The 12944-nt window shown below is 38.5% G+C and overlaps 1 protein-coding gene across 1 annotated transcript; it reads left to right on the plus strand.

Annotated features, from left to right (window-relative positions):
- Positions 1–385: 385 nt before the first annotated feature.
- On the plus strand, positions 386–6229 carry LOC104470815 (collagen alpha-1(IX) chain-like; the record flags this gene model as incomplete). The annotated part of the gene is made up of 4 exons (XM_010085870.1): positions 386–440; positions 2424–2612; positions 4534–4611; positions 5830–6229. Coding segments are annotated over 4 exons (507 nt in total), but the record flags the coding sequence as incomplete, so codon positions are not given.
- Between the last annotated feature and the right edge of the window lie 6715 nt (positions 6230–12944).

Raw genomic sequence — 12944 nt, forward strand, 5'->3', positions numbered from 1 at the left:
TCCGATCTCTAACGTTCTGTGATTCTGTGCTGCTCGGGGACTGGTTGGGCATTGGTTGGTGGTGAGAAATTGTTTTCCTTTGTCTGTCTCTCCCCTTGTTATTTTTTCCCTCCTCTTTTCCTTACAATTTATTATGATCATTATTATTTCTTTTTATTTATCGAACTGTTTTTGTTGCAACACATGAGTTTTCTCAGTTTTACCCTTGCAATTCTCTCCCCATTGCACCGTGGGGGGATGAGTGAGCAGCTCTGTCATGCTTACTGTTGGCTGGGGTTAAACCATGACAACCAGACATTATTTTTTGCATCAAGCGCACTTATAAAATGTACTGTGATATCAACTGTTTTTTTTTTTTTTCAACTGTAATTTTTTTTAATCCTAGGGTAAAGAACCAACTGATCAGCACATTAAGCAGGTTTGCATGAGAGTCATGCAAGGTAAATATGCTAAAAAGTATTTGATGTTTCCTGTGCAGTTAAATCAGGATAATCTAATGCTGTGGAGGCAACCAGGATTTTCTCACTCTTATCCAGAACAAATAGCATGGCATCAGCAAGGGACCTGGCAGAAAAAGCTTCCCACATGTGAATGTGAACACAATAGGAGAAAGAAGTCCCTTATTTATATACACTTGGCAGCCTCATTGAACTACCTGATGATTCCACACTATTACTGTAGTAACCAGGCCATAGACAGGAGTGTTTTAATGAAACACATATATTTTGTGTACAAATCACTTTTTATGTTTACATCTATAGAAGTACACAGCCTCACTGAAAGCTTGTTTTGGTATTTGGACTCACACACTATTAGATTACAGCAAACAAACTACGTACAAAAGAGGTGAAAAAAGAGGAGTGCAGAGAGAGACTTGCTGGAGATAACATACCATAAAATGAAAGCAGTAGGCAGATGTTCAAAACTCTAATCATGTTTGCGCAGTTCTTGGCACATGCAGAAATCTGGAGCTTTATTGAGTTTAAAAATTTATGCTGCCCTGTAAGCACAAAGGAACTTTTCAGTACTTGCTGTTGAAGATGCCCTTAGGGATATAATGCCTCTGTAATGTTAAGGGTTTACCAGAATGAAACTGCTGCTCATGATTTAATCTAAAAATTATAAGTAGTCATCACTGTTCTTGATACTGTCCAACAGGTATTTTTTTTAAACTTTCTATAAATAGGATCAATAGGCCTTTTGAAGTGATCTCTAGAAAGACGTAACATTGAGGAGCACTATAGTGAAATCAGATGTGATGCCTCAATTTATTCATAACCATCAGAATTATCAGTGAAGAGAAGGAAAATCTAGACTGTCTTCATCGCACCTCTTTTGAGAGCTCTATAGTTGTCAATGCTGTCATGCTTAAAAAAAAAAAAAAAAAAAAAAATCAATCCAAGTGGGTCCCTGCAATCTTGTCAGCTTCAAGACAACCATAACTGAAGTTCAGCTCCTGATTAGGCTTTACCTGCAGATTGCTATCCCCAGTCTCCTCATGTGTCTACCAGCCATAGCTCCTGATCCTTCGCAACCCCCCTTCCCCCTCCATCCCCATCTTCTTAATTTTTCTTGGTTGTGGACACTAAATAACTAGTCTTGTCAAGTCATGCAGACTTTATAGCAGAAGTCATATGAGATTGTGTGGCTGTATTGAGATGAAGTTATTTCTAAGGCATGCTTGGAAGATGGATTTGAAGCCTAAAATAGAAACGTTAAGGAAAGAGAGGACTGCTCTTATGCTGTTACAGCAGTGGCCTGAAAGGGGGATGAGGAAAGAGGACTAGCTAGCTTAGACCATTCCAAGGAATGACAAGCTGATCCTTTGCCTAATGAAGAGCAAAGCTCCTGCTGATTTACCTTAAGATCAACACAAAATGTTTAATTATTTATCAAACTCGAGCTCACAAGCACCAATTTGAGGGAATTTTTTTTCCTGAAAAGGATGACCAGCACTTGCTTTATACGCCATCGTAGATGACTGTGCTTATGCTTTTCAGTTGTTCCTTCTTGCAAAGATGGATCTTAATAGGGGTTAACAAGTAGTAACGAAGAGAGAGATTTGCTCTTTTAAGAGGTACCAGTAGCATGAGTAATTTTCTTATTAGATGCTTGAAATTTAAATGACATAGAAAATGATAAGGACGTTTCTAAAGAAACCATATATATTTAAATCTTTTCAGCTTACAAGCATTGAATGTTTAAGATGTAGGCTTCAGAGCGACCAGCTTCACAGTGTGCCTATGCAGTTTCCCTGTAGCAGTACTAAGATAATACCTTACGTGCAACAAACTTTGCAAATAGCATTGTACATAAGGAAGGTGCTGTACTGCAATCAGTTGGTTTCTGTAGCAGAGAATACCTGTGAATGTGGGGATCTCTCAGGTCCATGTAGTGCTTAATTCTGTCTTTTTTCATTGCAGAACAACTAGCTCAGCTGGCAGCCAGTCTTAGGAGGCCAGAATTTGGTGCTCCAGGTCTTCCTGGCCGACCGGGGCCGCCAGGTGCTCCAGGACCTGCTGGTGAAAATGGGTTCCCAGGACAGCTTGGACCGCGGGGCTTACCTGGCCTTAAAGGTCCCCCTGGTGAGATTGGTCGTAAAGGTCCTAAAGGTAAGAAATTTTGTAACTGGCTTTCAGTTGTTGACTGCTCCACCTTTTTGTGTGTTTTTTTTCCCCTTTGGATTAGTTTGTAGATGAATATTATACCATGTGAAGTCTAAAAAGATCATGAATTAGGAACCTAAGCTGTTTCCTGTAACTGCTGCCTCAGTTGCCCCAGTGATTAAGGGGTACATTGGCCTGGCCTCAGCAAGACATGTTTATAAATCAGTTTTTTGACATCAAATCATTTACAGTGTGAGAAAGGACAGGCATCTGCTTTGAAGTAGAAGTAAGAAGCTGAGTCAGATTCCTAATAGTAATTTTCCTTCTCATTAACTTTTGACGTTTGTGCTTTTCATATGCTGAAAAGATCCAGCAGTGATTCTCTCTTTCCTCCACTCAGTCTGCTTGGGGACCTCACTTCCACAAGCCTTGTGGTCGCAAGAGCTAATGTAAACAGTCAGATTCATTCACTAATCTCTAGCCTACTTTTCTAAGTCTATCCAGTTTCTCACATTACAAGTGACTGATAGCAATCTGCCTCTTATTTGGGTATAACACTTGAGCCATTTAACATCATTGCACGATGTCCCACAATCTGTTGATTCTTTGGAAAGGACAAATCCATAATAAAATTGACTTCCCTTACACTTTACAAAAAATCTTTCATCTAAATTAAGCTGTTTTGTTCCTGACTGAGAAGTTTCATACTCTTCCAAAGGATTAGACAGTAGAATTTTCTGCAAAGTCTTATGATGACTATGTATTAGTTTCAATTCAGCAGTGATTTTGATTTGTTTTCCTGAAGGTTTTATCTTAAAATTGTATTTCTGGACAAAGCTGGTCTGTTGCTGGGTTAGAGCGTTTACTTTTGTCTCAAGTTTTATTTGAAAGTAGAATTGGGAAAACCCTTGAGAGAAAGAACAGAGAATACAAACAAAGCAAACCTTAACAGCATTGTTGCTGGAGCTCTAATACTGTTCTCATTTAATGTAATGTCATCTGTATTTGCAGAAGCAACAAAAAATGGAGACACAAAGGTGATCGTATATGCCGAATTTGATTCAGCACCTGGGAGGCTGCATTGTGTTAATATATATAAAATAAAATCTACAGAGCATATAAAAACCCAAACAAGCAAAATGCTTTGTTTCTTATCATAATTGTCATCAAATTCCAAGTTACCTTACAGTGAGCCTTGAAACAGGATTACAAAGATTCTTGCTCTAGGGCCCTGTGTGCATCTTTTATTGGAACTTGAAATTCTGTACTGACTCCTGTGTCCTTTACATAGCTTCCTTGTTTTCTGCTGTGCCATTTCTAGGCAAGTCACAAACCTAGCAGTCTATTCCAACTCTCTTCACTGCATCATGAGAAAGTATGGAAATATAAAATAAAGCTCACTCAAACATTATTAGGCATATACTAGTGACTTTTGACTTGCACAAAAAAAAAAAAAAGTTTACGTAGGGTATTCACGCATGGTAGATATACAGCTATATCAGTTGTTAGCTGACTGACTTACACAGTTTTGCAAAAGCCCTTTGCCAGTACCCTCAGTCTGTATTCCAAAAGAGCCTGTGTAGTTCTGTGGGTTTGGTTTATTTCTGTTATACAGGCTATGGCATATTTCATGTGGTACTTCGTCTCCAGCCCCAGGTGTGGGTTTTTTTTTGTTGTTTGTTTGTTTTGTTGTGTTTTGTTTTTCCCCTCCACCAACCCTGAGTATGACTGAAACAGGGGGTGGGGGGAATAAATCCCAACCCTCTTACAAGGAGAGGTGTCAAGACATTATTCAAAGATGCTAAGAATATATACATATATACAGCCACCTGAATTCTCTGCTATTAGCCATTCACCTCTGAAAGGAAACTTACTGAAAGTAATACTCCAAGCAGGCTGTAATGAATATTTCATGAATTTGCTTTAGGTGAACCAGGAGAAAGAGGAGAAAGAGGATTTCCAGGCAGAGGACTGAAAGGTTACCCTGGACCAAGAGGTCTTCCAGGTAAATACAAAAGGGTGAGGAAAAAGAAGAGATGTAGTAAAAATCTATTCAGAACGGATGCCTCAAGCTGTCTCGAAAAGATAAAAGGTGTCCATTAAGCAATAAACTTCCAAATAACAGTACTTCATAACTTTTCTTAACCCAGGACAATAGGTAATGATACAATCACAAATCAGAAGTAAAAGCTCTCTTACTAAAGAACTACCACCTCATTTATCTCAGTGTAGAAAGATTAGGAAAAATGTATACAAAACATTAAAAAGAAAAAAGAGGCAGTCACACACATACACACAGAGATATATACAATTGCCTCTTTTATATAAATGTAACATACAACCAATAAAAAAGTTACAAAGCCCAGATTATCTCACTAGCAGCCACAGCACGCTTCAAAATCTCCATTCATAATTTCGGACATTCAAAGTACAATTGTTCTTTATTTTTGTGGTCATTAATTGCAGTGTTATGTAACAGGGGTCCAGGACAGATTCTTGCTGATACGTACAGCACAACTGGCCTCTAGTGGCCAGGGAATGAAAATAAACATGTTATTTCTGTCAATAGCTGTCTACAGCACATTTCTGCATATATGTTTAGACAGAAACTATCAAAACTTGTTCTCTTTGTAAAAAAGAAAAAAAATACAGTTGAGTTTATACTGACACCTAGGACACCTGTGAAAGTCTGTTGTCTTTAGAAATTTATCATTGGAAGAAGCTTACTGAACCCACTACATTTCATCCCTTTCTTGAAGTTTAGAAGGATACTTTAGTGCTCAGCAGTTCCACTCTGTGCATCTATTTCCCCAACACATTGGAGTGGAGAATAAAAATAAATTCTTGATATGTCTCTTTCTGGAGCACTAACATACCTCTGAAGTAGTGAGTAGCATCTACAACCTTCATATGCATTGCCAACAGGCTGGGCGGCAGTGCCGCAATCAGTTTTGCTGCATAGCTTCTTACAGCAGCAGATCTGCTCCACTGTAACTGGAGAGGACTGGGCCTGAAATTGCACTGCTGTAGACATGTAAACAGAGCCTGGGTGTCTATTAGAGGAAAACTGTCCCTTGAAGTAGGCACCTCTCAGGAGAATCCATTGAGAGCAACAAAAAGCCATCTTCATACAGCTTTTAAAACCAGGATGTTCAGTAAAACTACACCTATACTATGCAAGTCATATCCTGCCAGTTTTCAGACCTGCACCCACTTTTTCCAGGTGAACCAGGCAAACCCAGCTATGGCAGGGAAGGCCGTGATGGTGAACGAGGTCGCCCTGGGGTGGCTGGTCAGCCAGGGGTTCCTGGTCCTCCTGGCCCTCCTGGCCCTCCCGGGTACTGTGAGCCGTCATCTTGCAGAATGGAGGCTGGACAAAGAGCTGATAAGAACATGAAAGGGCCGTGAAAATGCAACGCAAAAGCCACGGAGTGTCAGCGTCAATTTACTTCCTGTGCAGACAGCTGAGAAAAAAATAAGGAATAAAGGAGAAATACAAAACAAGTAGAAACCTTTCAACCACGGTTTCAGTAAGGCATTTTTGACACAGTGGTTGTATGTTCTTTCTAATGGTGTACTTGGCAACACAAGCTGGAACAATGGTGCTTACAAAAATACACAGGTGATGCCTTCTGTCTCTTTGGGGCGGGGAGGGGGAAAAGCATTTGGCTATTTTTTTTTAAATAAATAGTGTCTCCTCCTCTACTTTATTCCTATGTATGATGTACAGTAAAATATGTCTTCAGCCATCAAATAAAAAAGGAACAGTTTATTTACTTCAGTTGTAGCTATTCTTTTATGGTTTTAAAATTAATTTCAGAGCACCATCATCAGTTCATGCACAGTAATTTCATTGTATGTACATGCTGTACAGGATATGCTAAACTTCCCTCAGCTCTTCCACTCAATTGCAGAAATACAGTTGGGAGGCTGTGCTTATGAAAACCTGCCATGCTGGACACATTTTATGCTGTAAAGCTCTGTAAAGGTATGATCACTGGGTTCTCATGAATAAGCCATGTGGAACATCTTCATTTTCCACTCCAATTTGTGTTGCATTCGTAATTTTGTATGAAGCCTATTCCAGCTCGCCTCCTTCTATGTGATTTTAAAATAAAAGGCTAGTAGCCACTGTCAAGGGAATTTTAAGTCCCAGAAATATAAAAGTTTTATAGTAGAGATTACAGATTTTGAAGTAACATCTGTGGTTGTACAAAGAAAAAATAAAAACTGTTTTAACCCTCTGTATGTTTTTGTATGTGTGGTTACATTCAATACCGATAACCAGAACATTCAGAACACAGCCATTACACATCCTGAGTTGCTTTTTTTAGATAAACTCAGTTTTTAGAGGAAAATGTGCAACGTGGATATTTTGTTTCTCTCTGTATAAATTAAACTATTTGTGGTTTTGACTTTACCTTCTGTAAAGTGTGTTCTCTCTCAACAGCTGACAATGAAACCAGCCTACAATGTTTCACTTCGCTATTAGTCATCCAAATTTGCAAACTTTGGCATGCTTGCTTTAAGCATTGATTTTTTTTTCCTAGCCCTTAGTTGTCTGTTTATGATCAAAACAGTTGACTTGCATGCCCTGTGCGAATATAAAGAAATAACACGATCAATTAAGCCATGCATTTTGCATGTAACGTGTAAGACAACACTAAAGGGAAAAGTACTGGTATAATATACACTCTAAATGGAATTATTGAAAAAAACGATAGATAAGACCTTCCCCAAACCAAACTTGATGCTCTAGCTGCATCTCTGAGCCACTTCTCTGGCACCTCATATGTTGTCAGAAAACACCTGAATAGAGAGCACCTGGGAGAAAAACGGCTGATAAAGCTGCTTACTAAAACCAAGTATGTTAAAGACTTTTGAAAATGAGTGAGATAAGAATTATTTTTATAATCTCTTTCTGTTCCTTGCACAGCCCAATATTTTAAATGCTAAAATACAAAAGAGGTTGAATATTTACAATTAAGTCTCATCTACAAGTGTCTGCTGCCCTCTCAAGAGAGAGTACTCAGAAGAACTTCTTATGTAGTGCAACAAAGAAATTTTTAGTAGTAATGACAAGCTGTAATTTCACCAGCAAACTTTTATTTTGACTATAAAGTGAGTAAAACTGTTAAAAAGAAAAAAAAAAACACCCAACTGGTAACAGAATGAAAATATTATTTTCCATATGTAATGCATAAACATAATGAATCAAAAGAAGCAAAAACCCCCAACTTTTAAATACAAATGTGAAGTGCTTTAAAAAATACAGTCTGAAAAAATGCAAAAAATTCCACAAAGGGAAGAAACTCATGTAGAAGATAAAACATTCATATGTAAAAGCCAAATAAGAATTATTACAATCAAATTCAAAATTGAGGGTCAATTCAATGCAGAAGCCATATAAGTAGATAGCTTAAGATTGTGATAGATTTTTCTGCCTCATGCCTCTGATTCATGAATTTTAACTTAAAATACAGACCTGAAGAATAAATCCTCAGGCCCATTGCAAGTCGTTATGGGACACAGTAGTTAGAATCTAAGTATTTACCAATTCCCAATCTTGTGCAAGAGTTGAAAAATTTTACCTAAAGGGTGGTAGACCCTACACCAAAAAATACCAGAAACCAAATTTTAGCAACAGCATATTCAAATAAATAAAGATTTGGAAGACAAAGACTGAATTATGAATTTAAAAGAAAGGTATCTGTACCAACTATGGTGATACAGAAAAAAAATAGTGCTAGTTTAAATGAATATATTTAGAAAGCACAAAGCAAAGAGATTAAGAGGTTTCACAAGCCACGGCCAGTGTGCCACCCATTCTAACCAGATGCTTCTTGAAATCTTGGTGAAGTCCCAAGTAAACCTTGTTCTTGTCTCTTTCTGGTTCATCATCTTAAAATACCATGAGATTTTTTTTTAACTAAAGACTAGTGAAAATCACTTTTACCCATCAGGATCTCTGTAGCCACTCCTAATTCTGGATGTTTAACTGCACTGTCCTAAGTACATAATTTAGCTCCTCAGTTACTTCAGTGTAGGCAGAAACCAAGAGAAAAGTGTTTAACAACTGTCCTGAACATGAAAACCGATTCTTCACAATCCAGTTTGGTGTTTTAAAATGTTGATTGCAATGCTTTCCCTGCTAGTCTGCTGGTAAGTATTAGTAACTCTGCTGCTGAATACTGCAATGAAATATATATATGGTATACATCTACAGTTTAAATAGAGAGCTTATATGTCAGTTTTCTGCCACAGCCATTGCTGGGTTCAAGCAACCTAGTGTGAACTGCTACCAAAAACCTCTTGTGACTATTTCACAAAGGCCAAGGTGTCTCTCTAGGCACTTCCCTGAATACCCCGGTTGTGATCTAAGTTTACACAGAGCCAAACACACATCTACAACCACACTTGCTCTTCCTCCAAAAAGGAAAGTGTCAACAGATGGTTCTTTTCAAAGCTACTTGAAAGACAGAGGGAACAAGAAACTGAGTCCCTTCGTTCCAGAGGGAACAGTGTTGGTTCCTCCTAGCAGAACCTAGCAGTTGTGCTCTGTGTACAGACACATGCTGTATTTTTGCAATTGTTTTCAAATTGCTTAGATAATTGGGTGAAAAATGTTCACTTGACCTGCTCATCCCTGAATTATCACTTGGCCACGTAGTTTCTGGTTCTTTTATACTTAAAATGCAGTTAGTGTGTCTCCTCTGCTTACAGATCACAGCTAAAGAAGAAATGTCTTCATTTTTCAGGGGATGTTACTCCCATCTGATTTGTTGCACCTTTAGTTTTATTCCTCTCCCCTCAGTCTTTTGTTTTACTGTCCTGTTTTGCTTGCTGTGTGTGCACTCAAAAGGACTGGCAAACTGGAGCAGCTTTGCTGCTACAATGTATGAAGCAAGCTTGCTGAATTTTGAAAGAAGAAAATCAGGTTAGTGGTCAAATCATTACTTAGCATCCTTTAAAATGGCATTGATGTGGGAGTTATCTTTTTCCTCCTGGGAGGGTCAGGCAGCAAGAGAACAATGAAAATACCTAAAGTCAAACGGTTCAGTGGATCAGTTTCTTGAACAAATTGATCACCTCATATGCAGACTGGAACATTATCTACATCTGATTCAAAGAACACATTAACGTACATAAATTATATATATATTAAAGCCAGGATTTTTCACTTTTTTGTTTTTTGTTTTTTGTTTTTTTTTTTTCTCCTCTTGGGGATTCCTGTGGAGCCCTAAGTTTCACCAACCTGTAGGAAGCACAACTCTGACCCCAGTGTGGTCAAAAGTAACCCTCCCCCGAATTCAGTGCCAGCGCCGAAGGCTCCACGGGGCTCTCTGTGGTGGCTTTGTGTCTCCCCTTTCTCTCATTTGCAGTTGCATTCTCCCTCTTGTGATTTGACACGGAAGGAAATGTTGTCATTTCTGACAGAATCACATACAAAAAGTATGTGAAACATTGCCATTTCCATCCGGAGTCCTATTTCAGATGTAAATGGCCACATAATAGCATAAAAAGCAATTTTCTATCCACTTAATACATTTCCATTGAACTGAACCTCAAATGTTGCAAACTAAAAATATCATGAAGGAAAGTAGCAAGCAATCGGCACATACTGTAATTCATTCAGGGACAGCTGCATATCATTCAGAAATAAAAGAAAAGAACAAAATAAGGTACGTCATTGAAAATACTGGAGACAGAATTTACATCGAAACTTCAGTAAATAAATAAACGCATTCGTGTTTGCAAAACAGCAGACTCAGAAATTGCTAAAAGACATGTAGGCTACATTCTTTTTAGCTGCAAACTTATTTTGGTCTGTAATCTGTAACATTTGATAGCAATTAGTATTTGAAAACCACATTTCCTGAAGGTATCGCGAAGCTCAAGTTTTCTACTGAAATACCAACCAAGGCAAGGTCACAGTTAAACTTGTTCTCCATGGCCTACACCCACCTACATGGATGTGGATGGATTTAAACATCCACCCAGCACAATCTGGTTGTAGTGGACATAACAGATTTCAAGGACAATTTATAAGACTCCGTACATCCAGAATCTAACAAAAGTTTGATAAAAAAAGAAAACAACAGTATTTTGATTCCTGAGATACTTCTCATGTTCTGACATGTCACATTAGAACAGCAGTTCTACTGCATTGGTAAAATGCAAGGTTTGGGGGTGGCTTTACGTAGTATATTTGGAGAAACAAGTTTATAAAATGCTAGTTCAGGCCCTAGGGTTTTTACAATACGCTTATGTAAACATTACAGAAAAAGAAGAAAGAAATTGAGTGTACACGGACATGAAAAATAGTCTTTCACCCTTGTGAAAAAGATGCGCCAAAATATTTTGTGATTATCCATTAAATTAAAAAATATGCTTATTTAACAAAGCTGTGCATATCTAACATCTGCCATAATCCACAACTGTGAAACAGAAAGGGAGGATGGATGATACCATCAATCCTGTTTCCATATCGCAGTGCTCTTTTAGCATTGAAACCAAATCCAGTTTAAGACAAAAACACTGGTTCCTAAAACACTAGTAAGTAGGCTGCACCATTACTCAGTCGGATGAAGTATGCTGTTGTAATTTCCATTAACCCCAGCAGACTCCCTGCTCCCCTAGAGACACACACCATTACAGTGGACATTAATGATGCCTGAAAGCGGGATGCCCTGCTGCTGCGTGCTCTTCTGTAACGTATATATATACAAAACACAAATAATATCTAAGAACACTACCTGAAAATAATTATGCAAGACAGGCAGTATTTCTGCAAATACCGCCATGCAAAACTAAAATGGATTTCAGAAAAAAAAAAAAAAAAAAGTAGTCAGGTGCAAGAACAAAATCAGAAACACTGACTCTTGCACTGTGAGTCTACGCAGCGCTGAGTTATTTCTTGCACTGCTGAGTTAAGTTTGGCTTTATCCTTTGTACTGAAAACGTGTTTTGAACTCCACCGTGTGGACAAAAGGAGCTACGCTGCAGCCTCTGAAAAGTTTCCCTCTTACCAAGTTTATTACTTTCTTCAGGCAACCTGAGTAGTTCTGTACATAGCTGTCTGAAGAAAATCGCAACACCTTCCTAGGAGGTGATAAAGCAACTTGCCGTAAAATATAACAGTGTGACCCTGAACTAGAACAAAGCTTAGAGAGGTTTTCAGAAATGTTTAAAACATTTTGTCAAAACTATTTTAGTTCAAAGTCCTGTTGTAAGTAAACATTCCAAAATCAGCAAAAAACCTTATGCTACTGGAAAAAACGATCCTGCATGTTTAGTTCCTTGCAATGCTTACTGCAGCAGAGACTGCTGGAAACAGATCCAAAATGGATAAAGCAAATCGCAAAATAGATTAGCACCCCTCCTCCCTTCCCGGCCCCCTTCCCAAAAACTAAGACAACATCAGTCTGAAACTGCAAAGAAATTCCAGGGACCAAACCTGAAAACTATGCAGAAGCATGATTCCAGCTATGTTCTGCTTTCAATTGTAAAAATATAGAGCAGCGGCAAGAAAGTGTGAAGTAAAGTGAAGCTGGGATTAACTCTGTCCTACCCCAGTGAAGAATGTGGCATCTTTAAAAAGGTATCAGCATAGCCCATAGAAAAAAATACCCGTTTTCTCATGTGAGAAAATTAAAGTGGGTTTTAGCAAAATAAAAAAATAACGCAACAAGAAAATTAACAAAGTTACCTGCAAATTAACTGAAAGTGTTCAAATACATTTTAAAAAGACCTTTAGATTTGAGCCTAGAAAAAGAAAAAGGCATCTGTAGGAAATAGAGATGAAAAAATAAAACTTCTTCAAATATAAAAGTGTTCTGCTTTCCGATAAGTTCAAGTAAATTAACATACAGCAACTGCATCTGGCAAATAACAGATGCTCGGCTTCACCTTGCTAAAAGCCCCAAAATATACAGATACCACTAACGCGGCGCAAGAGCCTCTGCACAGCTGCGCCGACACCTCTCGGCATGCGGAGACGCTTTACAAGACAGCACCCTTTTTAATATTGTCACAGAAAAACGAAGCTTAAAATTAACTTATGAAGTAGAAAAATATTTGGATTTTTACATGTACTGGAATTACTAGAGGCATAAAAAGAAATGGATGAAAAAAAGTGACTGCAAGATACCTGTCCAGCAGTTGGCTGGACTGAAACAGTCCGTGGGGCTTGTTCCACTGCTGGTGCGCATCCACACGCACCTCGGGGCAAGGCCCCGGCTTCACTCGCAGGGCCCGGACAGCAGCGGGTGCCTCAGAGGAAACGAGCGCTGGGTTTTGAGCCGCCAGTTCCCAGCGCTGGCACAGCTGCGGCTCTCT

Source organism: Pterocles gutturalis, unplaced genomic scaffold (assembly GCF_000699245.1).
Source record: "Pterocles gutturalis isolate BGI_N339 unplaced genomic scaffold, ASM69924v1 scaffold28355, whole genome shotgun sequence".
Classification (NCBI taxonomy): Eukaryota; Metazoa; Chordata; class Aves; order Pterocliformes; family Pteroclidae; genus Pterocles; species Pterocles gutturalis.